An 18,192-nucleotide genomic window follows, 5' to 3' on the forward strand; every position below is an offset into this window, starting at 1 on the left:
TATACTAAAAGAATTGAAAACAGGAAAAGATTTCTATTTATGCCTCATGATCCTGTTAGTGGATTATTTTCTGAAATGCATTTTTGAATTGATCACAGATATTTCCAAATTACAGACAGCCATTTATAATTAGTGAAATTTTTTTGTTTCCTTGACCTACCATACTGCAGGAATTAGGACGTAATGTCTCCAGTAACTGCTGACATATTATTGTAATATGCAATATTTTGCGTTAAACACCTGACTAGTGAATTCAATATTGTGGAAAGCAGATTACTCTTTCTAGATCTTTAACAATAGGTTAAATGAAGCTGTTCATGAAACAACTAATGATAATTTTCAAAGATTTGACCTATCAAAGAATTGACAAATTAAAATTAATTTTAGAATAATATAATTAAAAACAATCTGTAGGAAGTTTAAAAAAAATTATATCTTAAGTTGCATTATTTAAAACATGTACACAAGTCAAGGTAAATATTATTGACATTTTTTAATGTTTTAAATTTGAAAATAATTTAAAGAGCTATGCTTCTTCCTCCTGAGAAATAGCACTGTCACAACAATTATACTAATCATAACAAATGTTTGGAGAAATCACCTGAAATGACCGTTGGTGTCTGTGTGGGAGTTGGAGTTCAACAACATGCTTTCATACAGGATCTCATGCAGTGACAGGCTATTTGCTTCATGGGAAGGCGGAGTTTGAAGGAAGTCGCAGGACCATAAATATGAGGGTCCACTGTGGTGAAAGTGGGAAATCAGGCTGCTCAGTCAGAGAACCTTAAACAAGATTGCTGCATCGTGTTACTGCAGGACAAGCTTCTCATCTTCCTATCACTCCTGCTGCAGGCAAAAGAAGTTTACTGAGACACTCCTCCACGAGGTTAGGTCTTCACATACAACCTCTGCTGAGCAGAAAGACTTTGCGTATTGTGTGTATAATATAGGACAACATGAATACCCCGGTGACTGGCTTGCTCCTCTCAATTCTGGCTCTGAGGCTTCAAGAAGTCGTGAATGGATGTACCTGCCTCCCAGTTCACCCACAAATAGCATTTTGTAACTCTGATATAGGTAAGTCAAATGCTCTAACTACATCCATATTTCCACCATTGTGACTAATCTTTGTCTTTAATTAAATATTTGAAGACTTTCAGACTTGTTTGGGGGGGGTGGGGGGAGAAATATAATCAGCTTACTTCAGAAATGCAGGGAGTGTAATAAATATTGGAGGAGGAGTCCTATCAAATCAAATGTCACTTTCTGAAGTTTAATTATTATTTCATTCATAGGAAATACAACCTTTTAATACACGGCTTAAAACAAAGGGTTTTAATATTTTTTAAATCCACAAAAGTAACGGTTTTCAATCTGTCATTGGATATCTGCTAAACACTTCTAACAATAAGTGTAAAAAATTTAAAAACAGCATTTGCATGTCTTTGGGAAAGACAGTTCTCTCTGCATACTGATTAGCTGTCCTTAATATTCAGAAATATAGGCCTCTGTGCAAATTAAAAATCCTAATCTTTGATTCAGATAATTCAGTCTGTAATTCGTATTTCATAAAGCGACTGTCTAATCCCCTTTGTAAACTTTGAGTGTACAAGACCGTTTGAATACTGACTGATCTGATGATAGCAACGGCTGGTTGCCAACCCAGGCGCTTTTCGTTCTGTGGCAGGAACCGTTAACCTAGTTTTTCCCCAGTTTGGCTAGATGTCATTATACTAAAATAAAGGCTGTTGAACTATCTCAAACCAAAATCTGATCATAACTGCTACTAAAATCAGAAACATTTGGTGGGGTAAAAAAAATATTTAACAATATGCCTAGTTGTCTCGGTGGGGTGAACTGAGTTTATAATGAAAAGAGATAATTCAGTCAATGTTTAATTCTGAGAGACCACCACAACGTTTGCTTTTTCTGTGTCTGTTCTTTATGGTTACAAGCAGGAGAATTGATTAAACCTGGGCCAAGCACCTTTTACTGTCCATTTTCTTTGAAGTGATTAGTAGTGTGGCACTCAGGGACAGCTTGACAATGTAGCTTTTGTTCCATGAGCCTGTCCCTTCAATAGCCTTCAGCCAGCACACAGCATGCCAAACTAGACTAAAGCTGCACATAAACTGACAGCCGAAAGATTCTTTGGCACTTTGGCGTGTGATATTTAGTATTTGTCTAAATTGCAGTGCCACAACACAGACACAAAACTCTAACCTAAAATTGAGTTTTTAATAACCATTCTCAGACAGGTTACACCACTCATAAGAATCAACAGAAGTACACACTTGTATTCCATGATTTGTTTTTTCATTTGATAAAGTATCCATTAATGTTAATTTACAACATTCTTTACTGTAACTGAGTCCGAGTCTGTTTTGAGACAGCCTCGGGGTTTTGTTTTAATGCACTATCTTTTCAGTTTGCTTAACAAAGCTATCCTCTGAACACAATTCGAATGGAATTTTTTTGGGCTCCTCTTTGGGAACCTTAGCAAAGGAATGGAAATAGTCCCAAATCTTGCAAGAGAGAGAAAAGATTCCTCCAAAGCCCAGGATAAGATTAATAAACGCAGCCACTAACAAACATAAGAAAATGCAAAAAAAATAATCTGTAACGTTTTATCCTAAAGATGACAAACCAACTTTGGGTGCAGACGTTTTTGTTTAATTCCTCCTTTTTCCTTTGGGTCAACACCGAATGTCTTTTTTTCGAGCGCAAATCATTAGATTCTCAGGGCAAAAGTTTGTTTCCCTCTAATCCAAAAGTCTGCATTCAAGAATTAAACAAAGTCACCGTGTGCAAAGGAGAAACAGAGGTTATGTGTGATGTTACTGGTTCTGCATCAGACTATCCCTTGTGTGAATACAGAAGTCTATTGCTGCTGGTCATCAAAAGGTCTGGCTTCCTCTTACATATCAAAGAAGTTTTATATGTATGGGTAAGGTACTTATTCCTCCTGTAGGCATTCTTACTTTGTGCAGAGTGAAAAAGGGCAGAATTCAAACTGTCTTTGTCTTACATTTAATCATGAAGCAAGCATTTAGCTGTGGTCTTCAGTGTTTATTTTGAAAATCAGTTTAATTATCAGACCATGATCCTTAAGAAACCTCTGTGGGGCCAATCCACCTAACCTCCACATCTTTGGACTGTGGGAGGAAACCGGTGTACCCGGAGGAAACCCATGCAGACATGGGGAGAACGTGCAGACTCCGCACAGACAGTGACCCAGTGGGGAATCAAACATGGGACCCCGCGCTGTGAAGCCACAGTGCTATCCACTTGTGCTACCGTGTTGCGCCCAAAGTTTACAAAGGGGGTAACAGCTAAGACAAAACCCATAAGCACCTTCATTAAACCTCTGCTTTACCAGCAGTGGGCCAGATTATTACCTGCAAATGATTTGATATATTCATTAATACTTGAACAAGAATGTCATGGTAACTTATCTCTTGCATGATAACGATCATGAACAGTATCAGCAGTTTGATAGATTTAAATTCACCGCTATAGAATTTTAAAATGATTTAACAAACACAATTTTTACCATCATTAATGTGGAAATTGGATGATGCCTTCCAATAATCACAGTTAATCACAGTGCAGCACGGTAGCATGGTAGTTAGCACAATTGCTTCACAGCTTCAGGGTCCCAGGTTCGATTCCCGGCTTGGGTCACTGTCTGTGCGGAGTCTGCACGTTTTCCCAGTGTGTGCGTGGGTTTCCTCCAGGTGCTCCGGTTTCCTCCCACAGTCCAAAGATGTGCAGGTTAGGTGGATTGGCCATGCTAAATTGCCCTTAGTGTCCATCTCACGGATGCACTTGTGGGCTGTAACATGTGAGATGCCACACAAGTCCTCGATTGAGCGCTGTAATGATCCTGAGGCCTAGATGTTCAGGACTGCAGTGACTTTGACGGCCACTGAGAGTGGGTGTCCTCCTCCTCCATGTGGTGCCAGGTCTGTAAGGGCATGACTCAGGTGCTGCATTGTTCCCTTGTGGAAGCGGAGCCTCGCTGTCCGTCATCTGTTCGAAAGACCAGAGATGCCTGTACACCTTGGGCCATCGCCGGCCTCCCCCTCTGGTTTCCTCCCTGGCCTGATGGGCGGCCTGGTTCTCAAGGTGTGGGGCGGGGCCCTACACATGAGCCGCCACCTTGAGTCTCTGTCGACGCTGCTGACGCCGCCTCATCCGTCGTCTGGCCACCTGGCCTGCCAGCAGCACCATGAGGGAAGCTTCCATGGGTCCAATATATCATCTATTCCCTATAAAATCTGCAAGGAATTGGGAGAGGGTAGGAGACTGACAACCAGCAGTGTCTTCCACCCCGGGACCCTACAGTCCCCCCATTGCTTTCCCTTCATCCGGCATGCACTGCCCACGCATCGCCAGCCGCAGCGAGGACCCCAGCTCACCGGACCCCACACCCTGCACCTCAGACACCCGCATGTAACATTAGCTGGACCGGACGCTGATCCCTCCCGGGTGCAAATACCCATCCTCTTGTCACAGTGGTGTTCCTGGTGCTGGAACCGAACCCCTGGGTGTTCAGATGTTGGTCGCTGCATCAGTGGTGTTGCTTCCCGCAGTGTTTAGGCACAGTGCCCAGGCATCATGGCCTGATTGGGAAGCTAGGCAAAAACTCCCACATGCCACGCCTACCTATGGGAATACACTTGGGATGTGTGAACTGCTCACTTAACTATGATTGCCAATTCCCAATTAGCAATAGCCTTCAGCCTCGAGGCCAGAGGTTTCCGCAGTCAATGGGAGTAATGGGTGGTCGGTGGGGCAGATGGGCAGGGACTGGGGTTGCCTCAGAACAGGACCATACAATCCAAGGGGTTACGTGGCAGACCCGCGGGCGCTGAGACGCCCATCCCACCACCACCACTCCAGCCAGCCTCAGCCACGTGCGGCCAATCCACTGCTCAGTGCCACCCTCCCCCCACCGATGGCGCCCACGCCGACTGAGGCTGGTCCCCAGGGGGCTCCCCCACCTCCTTCTGAGCACCGGGGCAGCAATCCAGTGCGCCCGGGGTCTTTGCCTGTGAGCAAAGATGGCTACTCACCTCCTCGGGTCCCTGCAGCAGCCCTTCTGCCAGCTTCACGTTTTTAAAAAGGAGTACTAATCGGCGCCCATGTGACCACTTGCTCGGGAGGCTGTTCGATCATGGGAGGCCGTTAGATCGGGGGTCGCTCCGGTTAATGTTATGGGGATTGAGCTTAAGTGGTGATTATTGGTTTCTTGCTATGCTCAGGAGGGATCCTTAGCAGTTCTCGTGTTTGGCTTCTCCCCGTCACGCCCTTGCTCAAGCGCAATGTGCCATTAAATCACACCTTTTATTTCACATCAAACTCTGCTTCAGCTTGTGGTTTGAGTTCAGGCCTTTGCAGTCTCCAGAGAATGGCACACAGACTTGCTGGAGAAAGAGTCAGCCTTCAGAGTGGCCTTCTGAAGATGATTAGTTGGATCTTTTTGGAGAGAGTTAGTGAGTACCCTCCATCCAGGCCGGCAGAATCAAAAGTGAAACCAAACTGGAATCTCCTGACTCTGAACACATTCCAGTGGGATCAAATCCAATCAGGGCAAAGCACCACCTTTTTAGGCAATTCATTGGCGACTAGCAAATCAATCAAAACAAGTCATCACTGATGTCGACCAGTTTGCAATCACCAGCCTAAAACAGAACAGCCTTTCAGATTCTTCTGTTTGAATTAAAGGCAATGGCCACTGCTCCCTTCCACATGAATTCAAGGTACAGGCTGTCTTAAAGATGCATGTCCATAAATCATCCATGGATCAAAATTGTAACGGCAAAAATAAAAGGGGTGGGCGCCACGCTCTCCCATCTCCAAGGCAAACATGTCCACCAGGGACATGTAAGATTCAGCCCAACATTTCCAATACCACCCTTCTTCAGAATGGAAGACACAGATTGATTTGGGTTTAGCATTATAGAACATTCAAAGTTTGAATAGTTTTTACCACTTGATTTGCTTTTCCTTTTGAAAATAATATAAATGTTATCAGACATTTGCATTAACTCAAGTGAATCATTTGAGTTTCAGCTTCAAAAGGTAAATGCAAACATAGCTTCAAAATAACTTCAAAGTCTAAAAGAAGTTTGCTGCATGCATTGTGACATGAGTACTTCATCAAAAGTAAAGGGGCAGCACCCACAGCTGTTCTTTCCTCAGAACAAAGAGGCAGACTCCTAAAAAAAATGTGGTTAGAGAAACAGCTGCAGAGCTAGAAAAATAAACAATCTGATTCTATGCTTTGAAGTTCCAGCAAGCTGTCAATCATAGTGCTTTTAGCAGGAATTGGAGTGTGCAGTTCAATGTAAATAATCCAGTTCAAAGCATTCAGCCTCCTAGCCATACACACTGACTTCAACATTTCAAAAGGCATTAGAATTAATATGTGAAAACCACTTCAGAGGTTCACACTACTTTAAAGTCATTACGTTCACATCCATCTCACAGACCTTTAAACTTGGCATACTAACACATTTTTTACAGGGTTTGGGGTACAGATGGGATCACTTTCACTTTATTATTCAGGATGTATTTCTATGAGATAATGAGTGACTGGTATAATGGTATATGGGTACATTTTAGAACATTTTCACTTTATTATGGGAAAGCTTTAACTTTTATATGCCCTGGCGGCTATTGTTGGGAGGATACTTACCAGCTTGCAACCCGTTGGACTGCAGGGTGCCTGGTTGGCACTGCTAAGGGACAGGGGCTGAAAGGGGGAATGGGAGCATGTAGACTCCGGAATGGAAAATCCTGGCCTCCATGTCATTAAGCAAATGGCAAGCTTGGATTCAATGGGTGCAATGAGGCCCAATTTTGGGATCAAAATGTTTTACGTTCCACCATCATCTGAAAAATGTCAGGTACTTTTTCAGACATCCCTGGCAGCTGTCCTTAACAGGCATCAGACCATATGTAAATGTGGGCTCTCATGCCCTGTTTTAAGTCCCCTCAGAGAAATAAGGATCCTTCAGTGGCAAAAAGAGCAGTCCCTGTCTAATGTAAGTATTGTCTTAAAATAATTTTATGGACCTTCCAGTGGAGCAAAGAGGAACAGGGAGCTCCTCCTGGATCCACAGCACTATTGTCAGCACAATCTGTTCCCCTCCTGCCGTAACTATCGCATCCATCATTGACCTGTGGCCTGAAATTAGTTGCTGCAAAAGGTTAAGCTGCCACTGGAGGTCCGACAGAGCCCTGTGGTTTACCTATATTATTTAGATGAAGCCCACAATCTACTTCAGCCCAGCTTCAGGTCTCCAGGTGTGGACACTTGCTGGCTCCGAAGTGCTAGTCCTGGGCCTGAAAACAGGCCCTGACTAGTTTCATGATGTGTTCATCACGTCAGGTTTAGCAACAAACATCCTGATCAAAGACTGCTTACTAAAGTTTCTGGTGTCGCTGTTAATGAGATATTGATGGAGCTGACAATTTAAACTGCAAATCAAACATAATTGCTTGTTTTAAAAGTTTGAAGGTGCAAATAGCTTCACAGACTGTAGCACCGTCAATATGACGCGAGGCAGGTTGAGGTAATGTCAATTGAAGGCTTTATTAAGCAGAACTTTATCCCCAGCAGCGTGGTTACAGAATGCAACTGCTGAGGGAAATGGAGGGAAAAACTGGGTTCTTATACCGGCATTTCTGGGTGGAGTCCAGTAGGTGGCAGATCCTATCAGGACCTGGCATCCCTCCACCAATAGCCTGTCGACACGTGGTGTACCGTATTACCCCTAATACATACCACCACATTCACCCCTTGTTGAAAAAAAACCCGGCGGGATGGTGGTTCGCATGGTGGTAGGGGTTTACAGAGTCGGTACTGTGCTGTAACTTTGAACAAAACATAAAATTATCGCTTCAACTGGGCCAACGGGCCAAACAAGGTCGGCATGATGCCATAACTATAACAAGACACAATAACTGAAAACGTTGAGAGTTAAAGTGATTTGATGAGCCGGATGGGCGCCCTGGTCGTCCTTTCCGATCGTCTTGGGCCTGGTGGTGATGGCGCTGGCTTGAGTCCTGTCGACTCTGGGAGCGTAGCGCTGCCCCTGTGCTCCTGGGCGGGTCTGGGAGGAGAACCGAACCCCCCGGGAAGGGGGTGGCTGCGGGATGAACCGGCGGGAGTGAGGAGGTGGTGATTGGCGTTGGGGGGGTGTGGGTAGCTCCGGCGGGCGCCCAATCTCGCAGGGAGACCGTGTACTGTCGCCCATCAGGGTACTCCACATAGGCGTATTGCGGGTTGGCGTGAAGGAGATGCACCCATTCCACCAACGGATCTGACTTGTGCGCCCGCACATGTTTCCGGAGCAGAATGGGTCCCGGAGCTGCTCCCAGGTCAGAAGTGGCGTTCCAGAGGAGGACTTCCTAGGAAAGAAGAGGAGGTGCTCGTGAGGCATTTGATTCGTGGTGGTGCACAGCAGGGACCGGATAGAGTGAAGGGCATCCGGGAGGATTTCCTGCCAGCGGGAAATTGGGAGGCTCCTAGACTGGAGGGCCAGCAGGACGGCATTCCAGACCGTTCCATTCTCCCTTTCTACCTGCCCGTTCCCCCGGGGGTTGTAACTGGTCGTCCTGCTCGAGGCTATGCCCCTGCTGAGCAGGAATTGACGCAGTTCGTCACTCATAAAGGAGGACCCCCTGTCGCTATGGATATAGTCGGGGAAACCGAACAGTGTAAAAATGGTACCGAGGGCTTTAATGACCGTGGCCGCGGTCATGTCGGGGCAGGGGATGGCGAAAGGGAAACGGGGGTACTCGTCAACGACGTTCAGGAAGTACGCGTTGCGATCGGTGGAGGGGAGGGGGCCTTTGAAATCCAAACTGAGGCGTTCAAAGGGTCGAGAGGCCTTAACCAGGTGCGCTCTATCTGGCCTGAAAATGTGCGGTTTGCACTCAGCGCAGATCTGGCAGTTTCTGGTGACTGTTCGGACATCCTCGACGGAGTAAGGGAGGTTGCGGGCCTTAAGGAAGTGGTAGAAACGAGTGACCCCCGGGTGGCAGAGGTCCTCGTGGAGGGCTTGTAGACGGTCCACTTGTACATTGGCACATGTGCCGCGAGATAGGGCATCGGATGGCTCGTTCAGCTTTCCGGGACGATAAAAGATCTCATAATTGAAGGTGGAGAGTTCGATCCTCCACCGCAAGATCTTGTCGTTCTTGATCTTGCCCCGCTGTGCATTATCGAACATGAAGGCAACCGACCGTTGGTCAGTGAGGAGAGTGAATCTCCTACCGGCCAGGTAATGCCTCCAGTGTCACACAGCTTCCACTATTGCTTGTGCCTCCTTTTCCACTGAGGAGCGGCGGATTTCTGAAGCGTGGAGGGTCCGGGAGAAGAAGGCCACGGGTCTGCCTGCTTGGTTGAGGGTAGCCGCCAGGGCTACATCCGATGCGTCGCTCTCGACCTGGAAGGGGAGGGACTCGTCGATGGCGCGCATCGTGGCCTTTGCGATATCCGTTTTGATGCGGCTAAAGGCCTGGCATGCCTCTGTCGTCAGGGGAAAAGTAGTGGACTGGATTAGTGCACGGGCCTCGTCTGCGTACTGGGGGACCCACTGGGCGTAATAAGAAAAGAAGCCCAGGCAACGTTTCAGGGCTTTGGCACAGTGGGGGAGAGAGAACTCCATGAGGGGGCGCATGCGTTCAGGGTCGGGGCCTATCATTCCATTACGCACTACGTAGCCCAGGATGGCTACACGATCGGTGCGGAACACGCATTTTTCTTTGTTGTAAGTGAGGTTCAGGGCGTGAGCGGTCTGGAGGAACTTTTGGAGGTTGGCGTCGTGGTCCTGCTGGTCATGGCCGCAGATGGTGACGTTGTCGAGATACGGGAACGTGGCCCGTAAACCGTGCTGGTCAACCATTCGGTCCATCTCTCGTTGGAAGACCGAAACTCCGTTTGTGACGCCGAATGGTACCCTTAAAAAGTGGTATAACCGCCCGTCTGCTTCGAAGGCAGTATAGTTGCGGTCACTGGGACGGATGGGGAGCTGGTGGTAGGCGGACTTGAGGCCCACGGTGGAAAAGACCTTGTACTGTGCAATCCGATTGACCATGTCGGATATGCGGGGGAGAGGGTACACATCTAGCTGAGTGTACCTGTTGATGGTCTGACTATAGTCGATGACCATCCTGTTTCTCCCCGGTCTTAACAACTACCACCTGGGCTCTCCAGGGACTGTTGCTAGCCTGGATGATGCCTTCCTTCAGCAGCCTCTGGACTTCGGACCGGATAAATGCTCGGTCCTGGGCACTGTACCGTCTGCTTCTTGTGGCGATGGGTTTGCAATCCGGTGTGAGGTTCGCAAACAAGGAAGGCGGTTCAACCTTGAGGGTCGCAAGGCCGCAGACAGTCAGTGGGGGTATAGGGCCACCAAATTTAAATGTTAAACTCTGGAGGTTGCATTGGAAGTCCAACCCTAGGAGTGTGGGCGCACAGAGATGGGGGAGGACATACAGCCGGTAATTTCGGAACTCCCTCCCCTGCACTGTTAGGTTAGCGATGCAGAACCCCGTGATCTGAACGGAGTGGGATCCCGCCGCCAGGAAAATTTTCTGGGTGCTTGGCCGAATTACGAGGGAACAGCGCCTTACCGTGTCCGGATGAATGAAGCTCTCCGTGCTCCCAGAGTCGATAAGACACGGCGTCTCGTAGCCATTCACTAGGACTGTAGTGGTTGCAGTCTGGAGCGTCCGGGGTCGCAACTGGTCGAGAGTCGTCGAAGCCAGACGTGGTTGTTGAAGTTGAGCATCGTAATCAGGCAGTATGTGGCCGTCTGTGTCGGGGTCCTTCAGCCAAGATGGCGGCGTCCACGGATCGAGCGCGGTCGGGGGTGGACAAAATGGCGGCGCCCATCTCTCCCTCGTGGCGTCCGGAGTCCAAAACGGCAGCGTCCGTTGGTCACACGTGGATCGCTGGGGGGGCTGGGTCTGTGGTCCCGTTTCTTCCCCGGAGATAGCGGCAACCCCGCGGGACTTGCACATCGTCGCGTAGTGGCCTTTCTTCCCGCAGCTTTTGCAGGTAGCCGCGCGGGCCGGGCATCGCTGCAGAGGGTGTTTCGGCTGGCTGCAAAAATAGCAGCGGGGCCCGCCTGGTTGGTCTGGTGTTTTGGCCGCGCAGGTTTGCGGGGGGGGGTGTCGGAGAGTCGACCGCAGCGGGGGTCCACGGAGCCCAAGGGGCTGTAGTGCGGTCGGAGGCATAGGCGCGGGCGTTACGCGAGGCCACATCGAGGGAGGCCGCCAAGGCCCGAGCTTCTGTAAGTCCCAGAGATTCTTTCTCCAGAAGCCTCTGGCGGATCTGGGAAGAGGCCAAACCTGCCACATACGCATCGCGGACCAGGAGCTCTGTGTGTTCACTCGCTGTTACCGCCGGGCAGTTGCAGTTTCGACCCAGGATCTGCAGGGCGTTATAAAATTCGTCCAGCGATTCCCCCGGAAATTGCCGTCGTGTGGCGAGCTGGTAGCGAGCAAAAACCTGGTTGGCGGGCCGGATGTAGATATCCTTCAGCGCGGCGATGGCACCGGTGAAACCGTCCTCGTCCTCGATAAGGGAGTAGACGTCAGGACCCTGGAATAGAGGACCTGCATCTTTTGTTCGTCAGTCGGTGTGCCGGGGGCCGTTCGGAGGTAGCCCTCAAAGCATGCCATCCAGTGTTTGAAGATAGAGGCCGAGTTAGCTGCTTGGGGTGCGATGCGCAGGCACTCCGGGGTGATTCGGAGCTCCATGTTCCCACGTCGTTGTCTTCAATTTAAATTCTGCTTAATAAATTGTAGCACCGTCAATATGACGCGAGGCAGGTTGAGGTAATGTCAATTGAAGGCTTTATTAAGCAGAACTTTATCCCCAGCAGCGTGGTTACAGAATGCAACTGCTGAGGGAAATGGAGGGAAAAACTGGGTTCTTATACCGGCATTTCTGGGTGGAGTCCAGTAGGTGGCAGATCCTATCAGGTCCTGGCATCCCTCCACCAATAGCCTGTCGACACGTGGTGTACCGTATTACCCCTAATACATACCACCACACAGACGTCTCTTTTTGTTGCTCTATACTACAGGCAAAATACAACAATTCAACCCTTTTACAAAGGATAGGTTTAATCATGGGATATGCTAATTAAGGATGAATGGGAAAGTTCAACCAGGTCACTGATGTTCTCAATGCAGCTCAAATATAGGGGACACACACATGGTATCGTCACGTTTCAGAGACCTCCGTGGTCAAGAACATTGTAAACTGAACAGTGAGCAGACAGTTCTAAAACCTAATACTGCTACAGAGTGGAACTCTCAGGGGACTGCACCAGAATAACAAAACAGAGCAGCACTGCAATGTTTCAACAACATTTGAGGAATGCTATCAAGAAAAAATCTACAGTTAGGTCATCCCTCTAATTGTTCCTCATAACCACTATATATTTACATTAGCAATTTCTGTACATCTTGTATATGGAGAAAATGGTTGGACTACCTTAATATTTTACAGGTTAGAGATCAGTTGTGTTTTGTAAAATAAAATTAATCTAATTGGCATTTGCAGCCTGCGATTTACATCTCTCTCCCTCATGTCTTGTCAGGGACTGGCTATGTGAGGTGTGCAGAATTGTTAGTGTGCCAACCCACTGTTCTGCCTAGAAGCAATGCAAATAACAAAAAATGTAGTTATACAAAAGGACCAGAACACATCTTTCACGGACAGGAGTTAAATACCCCACCCCCCACAATATTAATATTGCATGCTCTTCACATAGTTAAATTATGAACAAATAACCTTCCCTGGCTCTCTGGCAAAACATATTAGATCCCCTCAAAGGGCTGGAGATGGAATTTCCTGAATGAGATTCCAAACACTCTGCAACGTATCATCAACACATTTATCATTGTAACAATCCTGACAGAGATGCCTATATTGAACTAAAATGTTGGAAAACAGGAACAAAAATGGCTATTCAGCCCTTGAGCCAATGTGCCATTCAATTTGATCATGGTTGATCTGTACCTTAACTCCATTTACCTGCATTGGTTGTAGATGCCTCAAACATCCTTGTCTAACAAAAACCTCCCAATACAAAAGCAAAACACTGGAAGTGCTGGAAAAAGAAATGAAAACAGAAAATGCTTACAACACTCAACAGGTCAGGAAGCATCCGCGCGTGGGGAGAGAAACATAATTGTTGGGTGGAATCTTGTGGAGGCGACAAAGATCTCTGCCACCAGTTGGAGAGCTGACAAGGTGCCCATGTTGCCACTTTTTGGGAAGGCCCGCAGCATCTTGTGCCCCTCAGGCACTTGACTGGCCAGTGGTGGGTTTTCCCCCAGGACTAAAGATCCTAGGACAGAGGCCCCACTCAACAAGAGCTGCCAGTCAATCAGGGATGGGGAGCTCTTCTAAACTCAGAATACCGCTGGGGAAGTGGTGGTTGCTGCTGGTGTGACATGTATCCGAGGTCTCAGATCGTCAAAGGATCCAGGTCTAGTGAGTGTGGGATGGGGATCATGGGGGGAGGGAGAGAGGACAGAAGGAGTAGGAAGAATGACTCTCCGTGGAACTCCCCAACAATGCCAGATCTCTTAAATCAGGCACTCGGTGCCCTTGATAAATAGACCACCCCCTCCACCCCTCACCCCTCCCGCAGGAGCCCCTGCATGGCAGTTCTTGCTCAGTTAAGGGCAAATTAATTGTCAATAGAAGGGCCCTCAATTTGCAGAGGGAGAGGAAAGAGATCCATGGGCCTTCCCCCACTTGACTCAATCAAAGTGGAGGAGAAAAGGCAGTGGAGTTTTGTGTTTTATGAGAATCTAGAGAAATCAAGAAAATTCTAGATTTCCACCAATGTTTATGTGGAGAAATACTTTCTGACATCACCCTTTAATGCCTAACTCTAACTTTTATATTATGCGCCCTCACCAGAGGAAATTGTATTGCTCCAACAATCCATCAACTCCTTTAACCATATTAAACACTTCAATTATATTATCGATAAATCTTCTGTACTTAAAAGGGCCTTGTTCATGAAACCTGTTCTCATAGCTTAACCCCCGTTTAGACTTGATATCACCCTGGCAATGTGCATTGCACTCCTTCCAAGGCCACTACATTGTTCTGGAGATGTGGTGCCCAGAACTGTGTTCTTCAGATATGATCTAAAAAGAGAGTTTTATACACCTGCAACAGAGCATCCATCTTTTTATATTCCAGCCTTCTTAAGATGAAGGTAACGTTCCATGGGACTTTTAAATTACTTTTTATACCAGTCCAATAGTTTTCAGCAATTCCTATACTCGAACCTCTAAATTGATTTGCTTATCCATTGTCCCTAGAATTCTACCATTTAGATCTACCTAGGGTCCAAAAGCTGATGACCTCACACCTCTCCACATTAAACTCTATCTACCATAGTTTTGCACATTTGTCTCATTTTTCAATATCCATTTGTTCTGCTCCCAACTACACCACTTACTGTGTCCCCTAACTTTGTATTGGTAGAAAGCCTGGATATACAGCTCCCTATTCCTTGATCTAAATTATTAATAAATGCAGTGGAAAACTGAGGCCCCAGTACTGAACCCTGGAATACATCACTGGTCTACATTCTGCTAATTAGGCTACATATCATTATCCCTAATCTCGGACTCTTACCTGCTAGCCAATTCCCCACCCATGTCAATAGGTTACTTCCAATTCCACATGCTTCCATTTGTGTTATCAATCTTGTGTGCAGAACTGAATAACATTCAGAATGATGTTCCCTTATCTACATTCTCATAAAAATCAAGTAGGTTAATTTGATATGAATTACCTTTGCAAATTCAGACTGGCTTATTGTGATGATGTTTCATACACAGTGACGCTATAATAACAGATTCGAATTATAAATTTTAAAATGCAGACTCGCAAATCACCAGGTCGACTTTCTTGGCTAACAATATCTACAAACATGGATTTTTGAGAACCACAGGACAGGGCCTCAGCTTCCAGTTGCTGTTGAAAGGAGTTTATACTGACAACCAATATTCATATTTGCACTGACAACATTACAGTGGAATTAAGCAAACATTTAGGATTTCAAAAACTAAATTTCACCATTCTTTCCACAATCTGAACCTTTTCTGAAAAAACATTTGAGTAATTTTAATTGATTATTGCCAGCTTTCAAGCTATTTAGTACTGTGCCAGTTTCGGCTACTCAAGGCTGACATGAGAAATGGATATAATGAGGACATATATTGGAAAATCTGGTTTTCTTCTGCTGATTTGTGAGAGAAACCCTCAGTCAATCTAGATTGGGCCAGTTTATCATTTCAGGTGCGTTGGAGGCTGAATGCGTTATTGGATTACATTCAGTTCTGCTGTCAGTTTTTCATTTAGCATTCGTGTCATAAATATTTACAATAATTTGAAAGATGTAGCCATCCTCTGAGCTATTACAGTGTGACTCTATCAGGAACTATGAAGTATGTTAATTTCCTTTTTTTGTACAGATACCAGCTACAGTTGATACAATGGTTTTAAGGGTAATGAACGCAAATTTTATTTAGTCAACGAGATTACAGAGGAAGAAAAGGCATATCCCAGTTTTATGCAGTTTCCATCTCATGACTCCATGAACCTATGTCAGTATTCCATCTGTCCATGTATTACAACTGAGGCTAGTAACAGCTGTACTACCTCTTCCATGGACTATCATTTTGTGGAGTGTTAATCTGCCTTAGACAATAATATATTCATTTTAACAGTGTTCCAGTAACAGCAAACCAGAGTTCAAAACCCCTAGGTAATGTATGCGTAGAAAGTGCACACTATACACGCAAAGCATGCAGTGCTTCACCATGGTCTATCACATACTGTTTGTAATTCTCGTTTCTCCATTCCTTATTCATAGGCCAATACAGACAAAATCTTATATTTATCCAAGATCCAGTTGGATGCTGGGGGAGTTAAGAGGACTTAAATGATGGGCGAGCTATGACTGGTTGATGGACCAGTCATCTGCTGTTATTTTGTGAACCATGATTTTATCCCTCCAAAGTTCAAGGGTACGATTTAGCCACCGTGTTGCACATGGCGTGGGGCCGTGTGCAATTGATGAATCCTATGAAAGCACCGAATCGGCCTCCATGCCAAGCACCAAGCCGGTTGCGAGTCACCTGACTCACTCCACCTGGCATGACCAGGATCATGTCCCAAATCCAGATAATGAGGTTTAAATGAACCATTGGGCTCATTTAAATACCCGCTTTCACCTGGCACCCGGGAGTCAACTGCCGTATGTGCGAGACCTTGACAGAGCGCTGTTTAGCACTGGTTTCCACAAATATAGACCAGACATGACAGCACCTGGGGGAGGGGGGGGGGGTTGTCTTGCAGGCCATTAAAGACCGCCGGGTGGTCGGGGACAGGACAGGGTAGTACGCTTGCATTCGTCCTTGCACCAGGGCACCTTGGCACTCCCTGAGGCAAAGAAAGTGGCAACGTTCCGGTGAATAGCGGGGTAAATCCCGCCGCTGCAGTTGTTGAGAAACACCCTGCCAAACACAGCTAAACGCGGACTATGTTTTATGCCCACTGAATTGCACCCTAAAGCAAAGGTCAGATTTTCATAGATTAAAAAGGATGGACTGGATCCGGATCTGGATCTCCTGCCCTTATTTCAAACAGATCCCATTTTCGCCAATAGGGGAAGGGGGCAGACATGAATCAAACATGAGGGAAATGTAAACTCAGCTGTAACAAGGGCCTTAAGCCAGATGAATGACTATGGCGTGATTTAACTAAATGGAAGTCCCCACAGCGAGCATGTTTAGCTGTGTGTTTAACGGTGCTGGCAACCCCGAGAAACACCCCGTTTTTAGCTGCCTTTGTGGGATTACGAATCCAAATCTGTTTTTATAGGGAATAATTACTTGAGGAGATTTCAATGTTTTGATGGGCATCCATGAATGGGAGTGTTCCTTTTTATATCTCAATATGGCTCCTGGTCTTCCCATAGTGGAAACTGGGGAGTTGGCATGAAAAGTGTATGGCAAAGGATAGTGCGTGGGGTGGCATATGTTGGCATTAAGTTGGCATGGGGCTACAAGGAAGCATGGGGGTGTGTATGGTGATGCAGGGATTGACATGAGATGGCTTAGATGGGGCATAAGGAGTGTGTTGGGGAGAGGGAGTGAGAGTGGTGAAAGCTAGAGGGCCTAATACTTAACAAAGCAACTTAAATGAAGTCCCAGAGAACCATGGCTGCCTCCAAACTGCGGCAGGGCTGCCAGCCCTGACTCCATCTTACACCTGGTCCCCAGCATGAAAATCATGCAGATATCATGTAAACGTCGTCCTGATTCCCGCTACTGAATCTGGAGCAGAAATTTGGGTTTAGAGCTCTGCAGCTGAGAGCACAGATGTTCTGCCACCTCAATCATTAATACTTTTTTATTAGTTTAAATAAGGTGCACTTTGTGTTGGTTAAAATGCTTTGCATTTGTAAAGTATCACCTCAACCAGAGTGGCTGAAACTCATGGGTTTATGGGCAGGATTCTTCATCCTCCAGCTGCATGTTTCTTGGCATTGTGCCATTCACTGGCAGCGGGATCCTATCCTCCTGCTACTTGTCAATGGGATTTCCCATATAAAGCACCCCACACCACCGTGAAACCCATTGGCAGGGATGGGCTGCCAGCAGGAAAAGTGAATCCTGATGACCGGAGAACCTAAGTTTTAAAAGAGATTTTAAAAGATCCAAGGTAGGGCAGCACGGTGGCCCAGTGGTTAGTATTGCAGTCTCACGGCACCGAGGTCCCAGGTTCGATCCCGGCTCTGGGTCACTGTCCGTGTGGAGTTTGCACATTCATAGAACATAGAACATAGAACAATACAGCGCAGTACAGGCCCTTCGGCCCACGATGTTGCACCGAAACAAAAGCCATCTAACCTACACTATGCCATTATCATCCATATGTTTATCTAATAAACTTTTAAATGCCCTCAATGTTGGCGAGTTCACTACTGTAGCAGGTAGGGCATTCCACGGCCTCACTACTCTTTGCGTAAAGAACCTACCTCTGACCTCTGTCCTATATCTATTACCCCTCAGTTTAAAGTTATGCCCCCTTGTGCCAGCCATATCCATCCGCGGGAAAAGGCTCTC

At 46.6% G+C, this 18,192-nt stretch overlaps 2 protein-coding genes across 2 annotated transcripts in view; one reads left to right on the forward strand and one right to left on the reverse strand.

Moving 5' to 3' along the window:
• syn2b (synapsin IIb) overlaps positions 1-18,192 on the reverse strand; it is a 628,186-nt gene that overhangs the window by 195,597 nt on the left and 414,397 nt on the right. The window lies entirely within an intron of this gene.
• Positions 713-18,192, forward strand: part of LOC140388435 (metalloproteinase inhibitor 3-like) — a 53,551-nt gene continuing 36,071 nt past the window's right edge. The window contains exon 1 of the mRNA XM_072472584.1: positions 713-1,077. Within this exon, the coding sequence (XP_072328685.1) occupies positions 957-1,077 (121 nt within the window). The 5' untranslated portion in view covers positions 713-956. The remainder of the gene's footprint in view (positions 1,078-18,192) is intronic.

The sequence above is a fragment of the Scyliorhinus torazame genome, chromosome 13, assembly GCF_047496885.1.
Source record: "Scyliorhinus torazame isolate Kashiwa2021f chromosome 13, sScyTor2.1, whole genome shotgun sequence".
NCBI lineage: Eukaryota > Metazoa > Chordata > Chondrichthyes > Carcharhiniformes > Scyliorhinidae > Scyliorhinus > Scyliorhinus torazame.